The sequence below is a fragment of the Moschus berezovskii genome, chromosome 10, assembly GCF_049115385.1.
Source record: "Moschus berezovskii isolate FMDL1 chromosome 10, NW_MosBer_1.0, whole genome shotgun sequence".
Taxonomy (NCBI): Eukaryota; Metazoa; Chordata; class Mammalia; order Artiodactyla; family Moschidae; genus Moschus; species Moschus berezovskii.
The window spans coordinates 92,069,515-92,088,074 of record NC_142469.1 but is presented as its reverse complement, the minus strand read 5'-3'; the positions used below and the strand labels follow the sequence as shown (position 1 = coordinate 92,088,074).

General features: G+C 40.3%; 1 protein-coding gene across 1 annotated transcript in view; it reads right to left on the bottom strand.

Annotated features, from left to right (window-relative positions):
• Nucleotides 1-415: 415 nt before the first annotated feature.
• Nucleotides 416-18,560, bottom strand: part of SAMD5 (sterile alpha motif domain containing 5) — an 85,241-nt gene continuing 67,096 nt past the window's right edge. Inside the window, exon 2 of the mRNA XM_055433364.2 lies at nt 416-845. Coding sequence (XP_055289339.1) covers nt 789-845 — 57 coding nt within the window. The 3' untranslated portion in view covers nt 416-788. The remainder of the gene's footprint in view (nt 846-18,560) is intronic.

The window sequence follows — 18,560 nt, the reverse complement described above, 5'->3', positions numbered from 1 at the left end:
AAAGTGAAATGGGTGCTGTTAATAATAATACCTGGACAACAGGCATAAACCAAGAGGTGTGATCACCCAAAAGAACTTTGATGCGATTCACCTTATTAGTTGAAGTGAGTAAAAAGATGCATAGGAAAAGTAACCCACATACCACTTTCTCTAAGTTAGGTGATCCTTATGAGCAACAAAAGTATAAATCACATTGACGAACAGATGATTTTTTTTTAGTAGTCCTCTAAAATGTATTTCAAAATCATATCACAGAGTAAGAAAATGAGTTTTATTCAGGGAACTGAAGTAATTGTCTGAAACCAGGTAATATCAATCACATCATATATTTGCCTAAAATACTTGAAAACAAATTAGGTGTTTCAGACTCCTAGGAAGACTTGTTAATTAGCATAAAAATGATTCTCAAGAATAAATGAGGTAAATTGAAAGCAGCTTTACCCTGGTCTTTGCTTCTCATCTTCCTATTAGACTCACTTTATTGCTTGTTTCACCTTAATTTCTTGGCTTCCATTTTAAAAATCCTATAGTAGCAAGTGTCTACCACTGTAAGAAATCAATAGAATTTTAAAAGTGGAAACAGATCTTCATTCGTTTTGAAAAACGCAAAGCTTCAAACATGGAAAGTTTCCAGGTTGTAGACTATCTTTCTGGCAAATGAGTCCTCACAGTCCAACTTTATTTGTTATTATAATCTCAGAAATGGAACAGAAGAGAGGGGCTAAGTTCTAGGAGACTAAACAACAAAATAAGTCATTGCTCTGGCAGGCTGAGAGGGGCAACGCGTGTTAGACAGTGGAAGGGAAAACACAGAAGCGGAGAAGTCCCATCAAGTCTGGAGAAATCTGCAATAGAAAAAATAATCACACAGTCAATTCCAGGGCCTACAGGGGCATCCCTGCTGGTATATTAGTAAATTCACTATGACATGAGTGGAAAATATCTCTTAACCATCTATATTCATTTATTTTACAAGATTTTAGATTTATTATACTTGATGATACTTTTACAGAACAGCATGTCTTCAAGAGTCATTAAAAAAATATCTTTAGCAAGAATTATAGTTGTTGAAGGAATGATGCTGAGGCTGAATCTCCAGTACTTTGGCCACCTGATGAGAAGAGCTGACTCATTAGAAAGGACCCTGAGGAAGAAGAATGGAACCGGGGGAATCAACCTGCCGGACTTCAGGCTCTACTACAAAGCCACAGTCATCAAGACAGTATGGTACTGGCATAAAGACAGAAATATAGATCAATGGAACAAAATAGAAAGCCCAGAGATAAATCCACGCACCTATGGACACCTTATCTTTGACAAAGGAGGCAAGAATATAAAATGGAGAAAAGATAGTCTCTTCAACAAGTGGTGCTGGGAAAACTGGTTAGCCACTTGTAAAAGAATGAAACTAGATCACTTCCTAACACCATACACAAAAATAAACTCAAAATGGATTAAAGATCTAAATGTAAGACCAGAAACTATAAAACTCCTAGAGGAGAACATAGGCAAAACACTCTCCTACATAAATCATAGCAGGATCCCCCAAGACCCACCTCCCAGAATATTGGAAATAAAAGCAAAAATAAACAAATGGGACCTAATTAAAATGAAAAGCTTCTGCACAGCAAAGGAAACTATAAGCAAGGTGAAAAGACAGCCTTCAGAATGGGAGAAAATAATAGCAAATGAAACAAATGACAAAGAATCTCCAAAATATACAAGCAACTCCTGCAGCTCAATTCCAGAAAAATAAACGACCCAAACAAAAAATGGACCAAAGAACTAAACAGACATTTCTCCAAAGAAGACATACAGATGGCTAACAAACACATGAAAAAATGCTCAACATCCCTCATAATCAGAGAAATGCAAATCAAAACTACAATGAGATACCATTACACACCAGTCAGAATGGCAGCTATCCAAAAGTCTACATGCAATAAATGCTGGAGAGGGTGTGGAGAAACGGGAACCCTCTTACACTGTTGGTGGGAATGCAAACTAGTACAGCCACTATGGAGAACAGTGTGGAGATTCCTCAAAAAACTGGAAATAGAACTGCCATACGACCCAGCAATCGCACTCCTGGGCATACACACCGAGGAAACCAAAATTGAAAGAAACACATGTACTCCAATGTTCATCGCAGCACTGTTTATAATAGCAAGGACATGGAAGCAAGCTAGATGTCCATCTGCAGACAAATGGATAAGAAAGCTTGGTACATATACACAATGGAGTATTATTCAGCCATTAAAAAGAATACATTTGAATCAGTTCTAATGAGGTGGATGAAACTGGAGCCTATTATGCAGAGTGAAGTAAGGCAGAAAAGAAAAACACCAATACAGTATACTAACGCATATATATGGAATTTAGAAAGATGGTAACCTTAACCCTGTATACGAGACAGCAAAAGAAACATAGGTGTATAGAACAGTCTTTGGGACTCTGTGGGAGAAGGTGAGGGTGGGATGATTTGGGAGAATGGCATTGAAACATGTATATTATCATATGTGAAACGAATCACCAGTCCAGGCTTGACACATGATACAGGATGCTCAGGGCTGGTGCACTGGGATGAACCAGAGGGATCGGATGGGGAGGGAGGTGGGAGGGGGGTTCAAGATGAGGAACGCATGTACACCCGGGGCAGATTCATGTCAATGTATGGCAAAACCAACCAATATAATATTGTAAAGTAATTAGCCTCCAATAAAAAAAAAATTAAAATAAAAAAAAAAGAAGGGACCCTGATGCTGGGAAAGATTGAAAGCAAAAAGAAAAGAGGGTGGCAGAGGATGAGATGGTTGGATGGCACCACCAACTCAATGGACATGAACTTGAGCAAACTTCAGGATATAGTGAGGGACAGGGAGACCTGGCGTGCTCCAGTTTGTGAGGTCACAAAGAGCTGGACATGACTTAGGGGCTGAACAATAACAACATAGTTGTTGCAGGTGATGGGAATAGAATGGTGAAAAAGTTACAGGCCTCATGTCTAAAAGCTTACAGTCTAGCAGAGAAGAGAAGAATTAAACAAGCGCACACACAAATAAAGACTGTCAAGTTCCCTAACTAAATCTAACAGGAAAATAACATTTGTTCTATTGGCATTCACGTTACAATCAATGTTGCAGGAAAACAGCTATTTCCTTCAAAACTTAAAATAACATATAAAACCTTAGACGAGGAGCAGCAGAATACATCATTTATGTGCTAATAACTGTTTATTATTTCTCATAATTTTTTCTTTCAGCCTATTAGAGAAAGGCAGGTGAGGAGGAAAAAAAAAAAAGGAAGAATGCTAATTTTTTTTTTCATTTTGACTTTTATTAATTGGCCTTTTATTTTTGCTGTCATAGGCCCTTTTCCATTCTTTCTGTGTCTTTATATTTATATCACTTACATCTTTATATTATTGCAGTATGAATTATAATGGCTAATACTATAACCCCTGTTATTTTCACAGAGTATGGAGGAAATGATAAAAAGAAAAATCTAGGCAGCATGGACTTATTTAGAGAAAGACCATGGTATTATTGATTGGTTTAAATGTGGGGGGATATTCAGGGAGAAATATTCTAGACTCTCCACTCAGCAATCTCTCTGTAAACACCCAAAGAGCTATTAACATCAACATTAACACAGATATCCCTTCTTTAGTTTGTTTCCCTTGTGAAAGGCAGAAGCATTTTTATTAAATATTTATATGAGTGAAATTTCAGAAGATTGGGTGTTTTCGAATATACGTACACAAGGATTTTTCCCCACCCTTTAAAAAATAAGTCAAATACTTCTGTTTCCAGAGCTTTCCAAAGACACACATCCTAACAAATTGGTTTGTGATGATATGAAACTAGGCAGTTTGCCCATAATTGGAGACATTTTGCAAACAAGTCCCAGGCTGCCAAGAGAAGCGGTGACAACACTCTGAATATGAGTGTATGATCCCTATGTAAATATCTAGGCATTCTGCCCTTTTGAAGCCATGATACAGGCCCATATGACTGGCAGATTCCTTAATTAATCGTGGCGCCCTGTGATGGCCATCCTTAAGGATGACTGCTACCTCAGCTCCAAGCTAATATTCACTTCCCACCCCATTCTTTGATCTGACCCATTTCTTTTTGTCATGACCGCATTGTTCAGAAATGAGGCACCAAGAAAATTCACTTAAACTACTACTCTTATCTTTTTGTGGTCCTTACCACTAAAAGAACTTTGATTTTCTTAACACATAATTTTCACTTTTCACTAGCTATTTTCTGCATTCATGGTATGAATATATGTATATATTTCCTCTCTCAAACTGAGATGGTATTAGGACTTAAGAAAATCAAAGTTCTTTACAAATCCATAATTTAAGACCAAAAATAAGAATCCTTTAAATGACACCAAAAAATGGCAGGTTCTTCATATGTATATAGGGCTTGTTCATCCTGAAAAGAAGGAAGTAAATTGCCACTCCATTGGAACACTTTTTCAAGCTATGAAGGAGTAATTTTTTATGCTAGAGTAGTAATTTATTAAATGAATTCCTAGTGACCTGAAGACTTAATGCACCTACTAACAGAAGCACTTTGCTGCCTTCTCATTAATAGTTCTTGCCCATTACATAAAGTTCATAAGAGGCAGGAGCAAGCCCATCACTGCTCTTAAGAGCAACATCTTACTCTCTTTGGTGAGATTAATTATTGACTTTGGGGGCATGTTTTCTGACTTAACAATCACTGGGCAAAGTGTTCATGCTATAACTTCACCCAGCTTCATCCTTTCCCTCCAATAATATTAACAGCAGCATTTGGAGTTATCTCTGTAGCTTTTCATTTGAAACTGTCAGTGTTTAAAAATCCTCCACGGGCCTCCTGTGCTTAGTCGCTCAGTCATGTCCGACTCTTTTCAACCCCGTGGACTGTAGCCCACCAGGCTTCTCTGTCCATGGGCATTCTCCAGGCAAGAATACTGGAGTGGGTTACCATGCCCTCCTCCAGGGTATCTTCCCAACTTAGGGATTGAACCCAGGTCACCCACATTGTAGGTGGATTCTTTACCATCTGAGCCACCAGGGAACCACTGGTCTCCATCCCTCTCCATTAATAGATCCTCATCTATTTGCCACGACATTCTGCAGATTCTTGTATCTATCAGTGGTTCTCAACCTTTTGTCTGCACTATATACACTTCCTATAAATAAGAGATGTTCATTCAAGGGCTGGGGCATTGGTGGTTGGGAATGAAACTTATAGAGTCAGTGTGTTGGTAATGTGAGCAGCTCAGTCATATCTGACTCCTTGAGACCCCATGGACTATAGCCCGTCAGGCTCCTCTGTCCATGGGATTCTCCAGGCAACAGTGCTGGAGAGGGTAGCTGTTCCCTTCCCCAGGAGATCTTCCTGACCCAGGGATTAAACCTGGGTCTCCTGCACTGCAGGCAGATTCTTTACCATCTGAGCCACCAGGAGTCAATGTGGATGGGTGCAATTTTTAGAACCCTACCCCAAAATACGGTTAACATAGCTATACATTTATATATCCTTGATAATATTAAGAACCATTTGTTTGTCATAGCTATTTCTACCAGCAAGCTACTTTTGAAAACTCAACAATTTTCTCTCATGCTCTTTTCTTCCTTTCTGTCACATTTCCTATTAAGGGTTTTATAGTTGATAGCACATTTGCCAAAGATAACACCCAAGTTACATTCTGCCAGGCACTCACAGAGCTAATCTAATTAGTGGCTTGAAACCCTTTAAGGATAAGTATGTGTCCTCATTTACTTATTCTAAGAAGGTATGTTACACTAACAAAATAAGTATCTAATTGGAATTTATATAATAATTCATCAGTGGTAAGACACTGTGTAGAAACAGGGAAACAAATGTCACCCAAAGCCATGTTCCCACGCTGCCTGGCATGGTCGCTGGGCTGCATTATCCAGTCATAAGGAGAGGGGTGTGGGCCAGGAATTGGCCAGAGCAGCAGCTGTGAGTACAGAGCAACGCTGGCTGCGCTAGAAAAGCAAGTGGAAGGCGTAGGCTCTGGGCAGCTTCAGGCTAAGTAAGCCCTGCCCGGAACCAGCACTGGGTCTCTGGTATCTTAGGATAAGGAGTATGAGTGGCAAAGAGTTAAAGAAGCTTTGGATCACACTATAGAGATTAAAGAATTCCTTTATAAATATAATGAAAAGACAAATGACAGTTCTCTGAGAAACAAAAGAAAGTCCTTAGTCAAGAGCATCTGAATGGTCTCCATGAACTGTCCATAAAAATGTGTGAAGTGGGCTGGTTTGTTTGTTTTTGATGGGCTGTCTTTAGTAATCATGGAAGCAGTACATGCTCAGAGTTAATATTCATTAATAAAGGAAAAATCATAACAATGACTATAAATCCAATCAAAGATAAAAATTGTTGCATACTGCCTGGTATTTTTCCTACATGGATAGGCTGTATAAATTTTTACTGAAATCCTATATGCTTTGAAGTAGGTTAAAGTATTTTAAACTTGGTAATATAACTGAACATTTTATGCATATACATCTTAGAGGAATATTCCAGAGATGTAGCTTTATTTGAAAAAAAAAATGAACTAGTTTTTTTTCTAATAAGTTTCTTCCAGGTAAATTGCCAATTTTTGCAGACTTTTTTTAATTCCACGTAATTATCAGGTAACTCATTCCAGAGCAACGGAATCCTTCCATAAATTTCCTTTGCTCTTCATTTTACCACTCTTCGAGCAGAATGGCAAGAGGTTATGGACTACTTTATGAGCAGTTTTTCATTTCAGTATAGGGCTGATGGTTCCTGCATAAAAATTACCTGTAACCTTCTGGATCTATCTTTCAAGTAGTTATGCATATGATTTAATATGCTGGCCCAGGCATACTAGAGTCAGCTAAATATATGGATTGTATGTGTCAGCTCTTTCTCATAAATAATAATGTTGTACTTTCTCTCTCAAAACAATTGGCTGCCACAATGACAACTGATTGTAGGAAAAACAAAGAGGGTTTCTTGAGATGGATCCTTAATAGGTTTTAAATAATAAAAATTAGAACATGATAAGCTCAAAAGCATAGCGATTACATTTCCCTTGTTTAGAATGTAATCCAAATTCTTGCATTAATTCCGTGCTGTGTTTATATTTTGGTTCACTGAGGTTCACTGATTAGACCAGATACATCTTGTAGCATTTCTTTCAATATCCAGCTCACTGTGGTATTGGATTGAGCAACTATTCCCTCCAGAGCGCTGATCTGGCATCTGGAGAAACAGCTGCTCTGTTTCATATTGGAGAAATATTCACATAATGAAATGTTTACACTTAAAACTGGATATGGATTTTATACATCCTGTTTTTATGTAATGAAAGGGGTATGTTATTTTAAGAAATCATTAAGTATTCTAATGTTTAGTCAGATTTTCATTTCGCGTAACAAGATTTTCCCAGAAGCTGATGCCACACAGACCCCAACCCACCCCATCCGCCTAAAGCAACTGTGTTTTCTAGCACCTGCAAAAACAATGAAGGTTTCAGCTGTGCACCACGGCAGGCAGGCGCTACGGAACCCAATCTCACACAAGCAGGTGCAGCTAACACCAGGCCCACAGTACTGGGACAATCCGAAGTCTTACTCACAGCTTTTGGGGCTCTGCACCTTAGAGACTCAAACTTGGGTTTCCCCGGTGGCTCAGTGGTAAAGAATCCACCTGAAAATGCAGGAGATACAGGAGACGTGGGTTTGCTCCCTGGGTGGGGAAGATCCCCTGGAGGAGGAAATGGCAACCCACTCCAGTATGCTTGCCTGAAAAATTCCATGGAGAAAGAAGCCTGGCGGGATATAGTCTACAGGGTCACAAAAAGCCGGGCATGCCTGAGCACACACGCATACTATGGTATGGTACAACTTAGAAACTCAGGGATGTGTTTTCATAGAGTTTTTAAAATTAAAACCACACATTTGCAATACAAAGTGCAGAGAGGAAAAGCCAAAACAGTTACTATGCTCGTTTTCTGCTTTTAACATACTCAAGGGGGATACCTAGAACTCCCCTTGATTTTAGAGCCTGCATACTGCCTGCTGCCAAGACGTCCTTCTGCAGAGGACAGCAGGCCAGTCTCTTTCCTAAAGCCCGGGACCAACTTCGGGAGCACAGCTTATTCTGATGGGCACTCTTTTGATGAGCATATTACTATTTCTATTAGGTCAAATATAAAGGTCACTTTAGGGATACAGAGAATCTTAGACATAAAACTAGCTTTGGCAAAGCCAGCACCGGGGATTTTCTCACTATCTACTAGCCTACTAACTTACCACTCTGGTCCTTTCTATCTTAGATGGAAAGACGCCCTCCTCCCCCTGCTGAAGGTTGCTGTCTCCCCCTGTACCTGTTCCTGACCCCTTCTTAGGAACCCCTCTCTGGATGATCTGCTCACTCTATCCCCACATCTCACCTTTAACTCCTCTCTACAGACCCCTCAACCATCACTAACCTACCTGTAGAACTAAACAAAACCAAATCCAAACACCTCTGCAGCCATCTCCCCTCCCCGCCGGCTCCAGTCATTCCAGCCCCCTCCCCTTCACAGCCACACTTATTCTAAGTGGATCCCTCTTGCTGCCCTTGTTTTCTCACCTTCCATCCATCTGTCAAAGCCATGTCACCCTTTTTTCATTGTAGTCTCTACCTTCCACGTCGTGGGACTTCATCTAATGGCTACTTTTCAGTCCTTCCTTACCTAGACCTTTCACAACACATGACATTGTCCAGTGTTCTTTTTCTGGGAATTGTCTCTCTTTTTGTCTTTGGCGACCTTCTTCTCTTGGCTGTTTCCTCCTACCTTGATCAAAGCTCCTATGCTTCATGGGTTCATGTGAATACTGATGCTTAGGGCTATGAGCTGTCTCTTGTCCTTTCCTTCTCTCACTTGCCACACTGTGCCAGGGCCACCCTATCTTTCCTGTGGTTTTAATTAGCATATGCCGATGACCCCCAGACAGTTATCTCTAGCACAGATCACTCTCCAGAGATGCAGACATACATCCTCCATCCAACTGCACATCTCACCCAAGACCTCAAATTCAACGCATCCAAAATGGAGTTCACCATATCCCTAGCCCTGCTAACAGACTCCTTATCTTGTGCATCCTTCATGAATGAATGACATAATTCATGGAGATACCTGTCAGGTCATATATGACCCGTCCCTCTCCTTCACCTCCCATCCCCCAACTACCAGGAGCCAGTAAAGGAGAATCATATCACTTTTCAGAGTACCTTTCTGTCTCAACAGTACTATCTCTTCTCTCTCGCGACTCTTAGCTTGAGGAAGCCTGTTCAAAAAGAGAGGAAGAAAAATACTGTTCTTTTCCTTGGTGAGAGACTGGCAAGAGGTAGATTAAAATAAAAAGCCTCAACAAAGCTGTACCCCCAACGTGGCATCTTTTTCCTGCCTGCTGCTGTGGCTGGAAGGCCATGTGTAGACAAACAGCAAGAGGTAATGTCACTTTCCTGCTCCTAGATCTAGGTGAGAATTTTCATTAAAAAAAAAAATCATAGATTGGCTGCAAAAAGGGAATTCCAGCTATGTGAAAACTAGAAAAATCAAATGTAAGAATTTGCCAGAAATATGATCGTCAACCAAACAGAATATGGGCTTGGAGAGTTTTTATGAACATCTACTTCTACACTGTCTAACATGTTACTGCTAGCCACCAAAGACGATTTAAATGTGAGTTAATTAAATTTTAAAAATTAAATTAAATTTTAAAATGTTGTATCCTCAGCAGCATGAGCCGTACTCCAAACACTCAGCAGTCACATATGGCTAGTGGCTACCGTATTGAACGGGGCAGAATAAAACATTCCCGTCATTGCACAGAGTGCTACCTGACAGGGCTGGTCCAGACAAATATAATTAAAGAAGTGAGAATGGGAAATAAAATAGAGGGAGCTAAGATTGAATGAGAGGAATGGGCCGGTGGTAGATTGGCACTGACAAGAGCTGTACCTTTGGCCTTTAAGGTATAAAGGTGGTGAAGACCAAATAAGAAGGAGGAAGTCTCAGGGGAGAACCAGGGAAGGGCTGTCATGAATTCTCAGAATAATGGTGCTCACAGGAAGACTAGCAATTTTTTCTTTTTTCTTGGCCGCACAGCACAGCATGCAAGATCTTAGATGCTGGACCAGGAATCAAATCTGTGTGCCCTGCAGTGGAAGCACAGAGGCTTAACCCCTATCAACACTAGCCTTAATATTAGCATCCTCTGGTTTCTTCTCAGATGACATCACTTCCCTCCTCAAAGACTTGAGCAGCAGTTGTCAGTGCTGGGAGCCAGACACTCGGAAGAGCTGGTGTGGATTTTCAGTGTACCAGTAATCTGCTGACAAGAATATTTAAAGCTGCAGTTTGTGCATAATTGGTGATTTTATGCACTAGGCTCTTCCTATCATAACCAGATTATCATGGATTTGCATTCTAATATAGCACTAAATGACCCACACCTATATTTCTTCAGAAAATCACTCTCCATGATGGCAGTATTATGTCTCGTTTTCCCTAGCACTTAAAACAGTGCCTGGTGTGACTAAGGAATCAATACGCATTTGTCATATATGAAAATACGCTGGGCATGTGAATGCCGACAGCCATACACCTTGAGAAACAAAAGCTTGAAAATATCCAGCCTACAAAATAAAGGCGGTCCTCTCAGTATATTAATAATATTTAGGAATCAGAGACCACTTTCCAAGCCAAGACATATCTTCCCTTTATTCACCTATTCATCCTATGTGCCTAGGCTCCAGAGCCACTAACCGACATCCTTTCCTCCACAAACACCACACACTTTCAACCCTTTAGGCCTCTGCTCAAGCAGCTCCCCTCTTGGGGAATCCCTCCCCCTCACTTCTCTTTCACCCTCCCCAAAATCAAAATCCTACCCAGCTTTTAAGACTGTTCATCTAACTCATACACATCATGCAACAGGAATTTACTTGGCACAAAAAGGAGATCAAGCCAGTCAATCCTGAAGGAAATCAGTCCTGAATATTCACTGGAAGGACTGATGCTGAAGCTGAAGCTCCAATACTTTGGCCACCTGATGTGAAGAGCTGACTCACTGGAAAAGAGTCTGATGCTGGGAAAGACTGAGGGCAGGCAGAGAAGGGGGCAACAGAGATGGTCGAATGGCATCACCAACTCAAGGGACATGAGGTTGAGGAAACTCTGGGAGATAGTAACCGACAGGAAAGCCTGGTGTGCTGAAGTCCATGGGGTTGCAGAGTCGGATAGGACTCAGCAACTGAACAACCACCAGTGCCATTTTGTTTTGATGGAGTTTGAATCCTCTGTACACCCACCTCCTTCCTATATACAGTAAATACTTTGTTCATTCCTCCGTGTGCTCCCTTTGGAGCCCACTGTGGTACCTGCAGGAATACTGCTCAATAAACTCTCCTCAAATAGCCTCATTTAGAGTTGGGCCTTGGTTCATGACACAGCAAAGTTGTCGAATGTGAAAATGAATTCTGATGCAACTACTAACATTTATTGGGCACTTACTATATGCATTCAGTTCAGTTCAGTTCAGTCGCTTAGTCGTGTCCGACTCTTTGCGACCCCATGAACCACAGCACGCCAGGCCTCCCTGTCCATCACCAACTCCAGAACTACACAAACAGTTCATATAATCCTGACATAGGTGAGGTAACTCACCCAAGGCCACATGGATTAAGGTGGCAGAAAGGAAGTCAAATCCACGTGTAACTCCTTTCCACTGACTTTTGTGTTTTCTTTTCTTTGCACTGTGTTTTATGATCTGTAATAAGTGTAGATCAGCTTAATTTTTTCACTTTGAGTATATGACTCTATAAAATATGAATGATTGTTACCCACAGACAACTCTCAACCTCTGCTGTATATTTTTTCCTGCGGATGTTAATTCCAAAATGCTTGAAAGCATTTTTAACTACAGGATGTGGATTATAAGCTATTAATATTTATCATGCTCTATGTCTACTGTAACCAAGTTTACCATCAAGGGGAAAATTATGCTTAATTTTTTTTCTATAACTAGACAATGCCTTAGAATTGTTTTTGAATCATGCAAAAAATAAACTCATCCTTTATTGTGAAGACGTATTTATACTCATGCAATTTTTCAATAATTAGAAGCTCCCTTGGGATCCCCAAGGTGAGCAGAGAGGAGCACTGGGTAGTTCAAGTTACTCTCCTAACTGGAAGTCACTCTTCTTTTGGGAGGTGGGAATGAAAATGGGCATAGCATTTTATTTGTTCAATGTTATTTACTCTTTATGAAACAAGGTGGATTTATACATAAGCAGACCCCAAATGTGGGGCTTCCCAGGTGGCGCTAGAGGTAAAGAACCCACCTGCCAATGCAAGAGGAATGAGACTGGAGTTCAATCCCTAGGTCACGGAGCTCCTCTGGAAGAAGGTGTGGCAATCCACTCCAGTATTCCTGCCTGGAGAATTCCATGGATAGAGGAGCCTTGTGGGTTACAGTCCACAGGGCTGCAAAGAGTTGAAACAACTGAAGCGACTTAGCAGGCACACAGAGCCCAAACATTCTACTAACACCACAACTAAGCAGTACACTATCAAAATGACTAAACTTCAAGCAACTATTAATCAGAGTCAAAAAAATCTAAAGGCAAGATGCAAAACACTTATAAAGCAGAAAGGCAATAAACCTCTGATGGCAGTAAGCTTCCTTCACAGCACTTTCTGGTCCTTATTCTGTCAGCTGTATGTAACTCTGTGAAGCAGGCTCTGCAAATGTGTTCCAACTTCTCCCCATTGAATGATACAGTCAGAGGCCTTGCCTTATTCTTATTATTGCATTTAACAGACCTATTATTTTGACAGATTGGACTTTTTAAATAGTACACTCGATGTTAGAATATAGACTTCATCAGTTTATTCTTTTCAATTATTGGTTGAGATTTATACTATGGTTTGTGTTTTAAAAACACTAAACACTAGACTTATATATAAATTTAGTTGTTACATGCTTTTTTAAAAGACTCATTTCTCTAAATCACATACAACTGGCTGTTTTCCATACTACAAACGCTATTTTGGTTTGTATCAATGATGTCTGGAGATTTTAAATCTAAGTAGAGATTTAATTTTTCATTCAAAAGTAACTTCTTTGCCAACCCTTTCCTCACACCTCTAAAATCTAGGAAATGTGCCAAAATTTTCAGAAAACATATTTACTTATTCTTTGAATGTACTTGGAGGGAGATTAAAGCATAGAAAAATAAAAGCAGATGAATAGGACTTGTGGGCTAAAAGAGATATATTTGATTCATTTTGTTGTCAGTTACAAGTAGGAAAGAGAGAAAAACAAAAAAGGAAAGAAGACAGGCTCAAAAATTTGAGGCAATGAGTGCAATGTTTCCTAAAACTATGCCTTAGTCAATTACATCTAGCAAACTCTTCAGTGAATTCCTTTGTCTTAACATGTACATAAATATTACCCTGTTTTGTATTTCATGGGGGGCAATAAATTAAAAATAATATTTCTAACGCTAATATTGGGATTTCATCAAGATGAGAACTATTGGAAGTTATAGTTTGTTATAGTCTAACTGGATGATCATTGGTTCAAAGTACAGAAGATACTACGTTTTCTCCCCAAAGGCCCAATTAAAAAATATTTGGTCACCAAATTCCTTCAGATCAGGCATCATGGAGAATATTCACAGACATTTGGAAATGTTTGGATCTTGGTACAAAGCTGCCCACTAGGTTATATAAGTAAAAAAAAAAATTTGACATGTACACACTGCTATACTGAAAATGTATAACCAACAAGGGCCTAGTATATAGCACAGGAACTCTGCCAAATATTATGGAAAACCTAAATGCAAAGAGAGTTTGAAAAAAGAATATATACATATATATGTATAACTGAATCATTCTGCTATACACTTGAAACTAACACAATGTTGTTTATCACTTATACTCCAATATAAAAAAAGGTTAAAAACGGTTATCAGTTGACAAGAAGAATCAATATGTGTAAGAGAAAATGATTTGGGGGAGGGTCAAAAATCCCAAAATGTTTATTTTCCTCTCAGAATGTATAGAGTGATTTCAAATGGCAAATTATTATATCTTAGGGGGCACACATCGGAGAAGGCAATGGCACCCCACTCCAGTACTCTTGCCTGGAAAATCCCATGGATGGAGGAGCCTGGTAGGCTGCGGCCCACGGGGTCGCGAAGAGTCGGACACAACTGAGCGCCCTCACTTTCACTTTTCTCTTTCATGCATTGGAGAAGGAAATGGCAACCCACTCCAGTGTTCTTGCCTGGAGAATCCCAGGGATGGGAGAGCCTAGTGGGCTGCCGTCTATGGGGTCGCACAGAGTCAGACACGACTGAAGCAACTTAGCAGCAGAGGAGGAAAAAGTAATTAAAAACCAGTGTAATAAAATTAGTTTCCATTTCAAGCATCTGATATATGCAGTGTGTTTCCAGGATATGGCTAGTACTCACAAGCACACCTTTTATAAAACTAAGGACACCTAAAATGAAAGAGGTGAAATGAATTTCCTAAGATACTTTAAAAGTCTCTGTGTCTTAGTTTCCTTACCTATTAAATGGAGCAGCAACAGCTACTTTATTGGGTTATTATAAGAATTAAATGGAATTTGCATACCTTGCTCTGACCAATGAAAGCACTGGGTATTTTTTCACCAAGGCCACTCAGTAGGGCGCTAGGGTTCCTTTCTCCCAATGACCCACCCTCTTTCTGCTACATCACACTTACTCTGAGCATAAGGAATGGAAGCCTAATAGCTCCTGAGGAAATTTAGAAACTTCAGATATTTTAACAGGGCCCTAATATTTAAAGGTCAAATAGTAAATTATGAGCTGCTGCTTGGAATTTCTTGCCCTGAAGCATTAGTGAGAACAAACTCCTGCTTTCAGCAGTGGTTGGGGACACTGGTGCTATGATGGCTAACTCTATAATAAGGCATCATCATTAAAGGACTCAGGCTTCCCTGATAGCTCAGTTGGTAAAGAATCCATCTGCAGTGGAGACCCTGGTTTGATTCATGGGTCGGGACGATCCCCTGGAGAAGGGATAGACTACCTACTAGTATTCTTGGGCTTCCCTGGTGACTTAGCTGGTAAAGAATCTGCCTACAATGAAGGAGACCTGGGTTCGATCCCTGGGTTGGGAAGATCCACTGGAGAAGGGAAAGGCTACCCATTCCAGTATTCTGGCCTGGAGAATTCCATGGACTGTATGGTCCATATGGCTGCAAAGAGTTGGACACGACTGAATGACTTTCATACACCATTAAAGGACTCAAATGAAAAATTATCATTCCATAGCAGAAGGTGCTAAATTTTATAAAATATAATATTTAAATCATCATTTAAAACTCTCCATGAACCAGAGATCCCCATGAAATACAGAATACAGTAAACCAAATTTACCAGTATTTATTGTGTGTGTATGTATGTGTGTGTTAGTTGCTCAGTCCTATCGGACTCTTTGCAATCCTATGGACCGTAGCCCACCAAGCTTCTCTGTCCGTGGGATTCTCCAGGCAAGAGTACTGGAGTGGCTAGCTATTCTCTTCTCCAGGTTATCTTCCAAACCCAGGGATCAAACCTGGTTATGTCTCCTGCATTACAGGCAGATTCCTTACCACCTGAGCCAACAGGGAAGCTCACGTATGACATGACTGTAGGGTAAATCAGATCAGAAGACCACAGAATAATATTAACACAGATTCAACTACAAAAAATGTCAAAAGAAATTCTTATGGAGTCTAAGGTAGTTACAGACAAAATTACTAATATATAATTATCAAAAGTTAGTAATATATAATATATAGAGGAACAGAAAGTAAAATGAGATGGATGGTCTAATTTTCCTCATAATTTTACAGACAAGTGTATTTTGTGGATTTGAAAGCACACTTTGTACCATTTCAATGACATCAGGACAGACACCCATGGAAGGGAAGCTACAGCTGATGACACAGGGCTAGTGACACAACTGCTATGAGGTGTGCATATGCAAACTCGGATGCCACTCCTGGCAGGACAATTGCAGAGACTCTAGCCTACATTTCAGCTAACAAACCATTTAATCACCATTTGAAGAAAGAATGAGACACTGTCTGGAAACCTTCTGCAGACAAGTAAGATCAAGATAGTCCCAGCATCTAAACTCATATTAATAGAAGGACTTGGATGAAATCCAGGGATGACAGAGGCTCTCAGACAGGCTCCATCAGCCATCCTCCTGCCGACCAGGACACTGTGAAGACAGACCTGAGTCCAAAAGTGACTCAGAAGAGTCTGCCTAGAAAAACGCTGAAGGATGACCTCATGCTTCCTTTGCTTTACTTCTACAGCTGTGTGTGTCTGAGTGATAAATCATAAATATCTACAAACAAAGAAGTCTAAGATAGCTCTGCCGATAAGCTAAAAAGAAAAATCTTAATGAAAAAGCTGTAAGGTGCACTAGTTGAACATTTCTTCTCTCTCAGTGGCACTGACTAGTGGCCTTACCCTCTACAGCACCTTAGACATGCAGTATATTTCACCCCTTCTTCACCTTGTCTCCTGACCCCTCTAGCATTCCATCTTTTAAGATAAACTTTCTCTCATCAATCTGCCCTCTCCTGCTTCTTAATATAAGGCCCTCATAACAGAGGAGCCGGGCAGGCTACAGTCCATGGGGTCACAAGAGTCAGACACAACTGAAGGACTAAGCACACGCTTGGTCTCATAATTTAACCCTATAAAAAGTAAATAAAGGTGAAGGTGCTCAGTCATGCCTGACTCTCTGCAGCCCCATGGACCATAGCCTGCTGGGCTCCTGTGTCCATGGAATTTTTCAGGCAAGAATACTGGAGTGAGTCTTAGGCACTCCATTTCCTCTTCCAGGGGATCGTCTCAACCCAGGGATGGAACCTGTGCCTCTTGCATCTCCTGCACTGGCAGGTTCTTAACCACTGTGCCACCTGGGAAGCCCCACTGTTTGTGTAGGACAGGTTATCAAAGTATCTTTGCATCTTTCCTAGTAACACAGCATACACTAGCATTCATGGATAAGTACATTCATCAGAGTTTGATAAACTTTAATTGCAAGAATAGATTTATATTTTATTAACTTTAATTGCAGGAATAGGTGATATCTTTCTCACAATCCATGATAGGAAAATATAACCAAAGGAAAATCAATTTGGCAATTTGGTACTTTCAGACGCCTTCACAAATTATATTTGATATATTTCTGCAGAAGAAAACTTAAATGAGCATGTAGATTTTTATTTTATAAAATATTTGCACTTATAGCTTTATACAAAAGGAAACAGGAAACTCTGAGGACTTGAACACCAATAAACCCCCACCTCAAGGTGAACTTCTGATAAAGAGAAATTTGGTTTCTTGGGTCCTGGAGTGAAAGGCACATATTGTGCAACTGCTCAGTCGTGTCCGACTCTTTGTGACCCCATGGACTATAGCTCTCAAGACTCCTCTGCCCATGGGATTCTCCATGCAAGAATACTGGAGTGGGTAGCCATTTCTTTCTCCAGGGGATCTTTCTGACTCAGGGACTGAACCTGGGTCTCCTGCACTGCAGACAGAATCTTTACAATCTGCGCTACTAGGGAAGTCCCAGTGAAAGGCATGCTCTCGTTCAAACACAAAGGCCAGCAAGTTCCTGCAAGTTCCCTGAGACCAGAAATGCCCTGGTAGAACCAACTGACACAACTGGAGTTCAGTTTCCTTATGCATGTGAGCAAGTTCACTTGGCTCTTCATTTATTCAACAATATTATTGAACACCTACAATGTACTAGAAACGCTCCAGAACTACATAAGGATCAGTTATAAGCAGGAACAACTCTAGTGGGGGTGAACCAGATGTGCTCACAGCCTTGGGAAGGTCACAGTAAAAAAACAGACCACGTTACTCAGTGACTTTCTTCTGAAGGACGTGACGTTATTCACAGATACCATCTGTTTCCCAGACCTTTCAAGGGTGTGTTTAGGTAACGCTGTCCAGTGGAACTGTTTACAGACCTGAGCACAGCAAAGGGGTGAAAGGAAGTGGTTAGATAGCTACTCACCAGAAAAACCAAGACTAGATTGCAATCAGGGCTTCTGATTTACAGGTCAGGATTTAGAAAAAGATTAAATGTAAATGCTTCACTCAAAATGGCTATTTTCGCAAATGCTAGTATGTAGACTGATTAATTTCCAAAATGAAGTTGAAGTTGAATTGATGAAGCTCGATGGATGTACAAGAATGCACACCGAATATATACAATCCATGATTTGTGTTCATTACTCAACCAAGAGACAGATGAGATTCCACAGATATCCTGTTAATGGTATGTGGATATAATAAAGCGGAGAAAGTGAGCCAAAAAAGTGTCCATAATTATATGAAGGCGCTCTGTCCTCAGAGTAACTCTAGGGTCAGGGAGGGAGGGGAGTAAGCTTTTCACTAAAATTGTTCAAGATTCCTCTTTTAAATTAGGAAATCCTC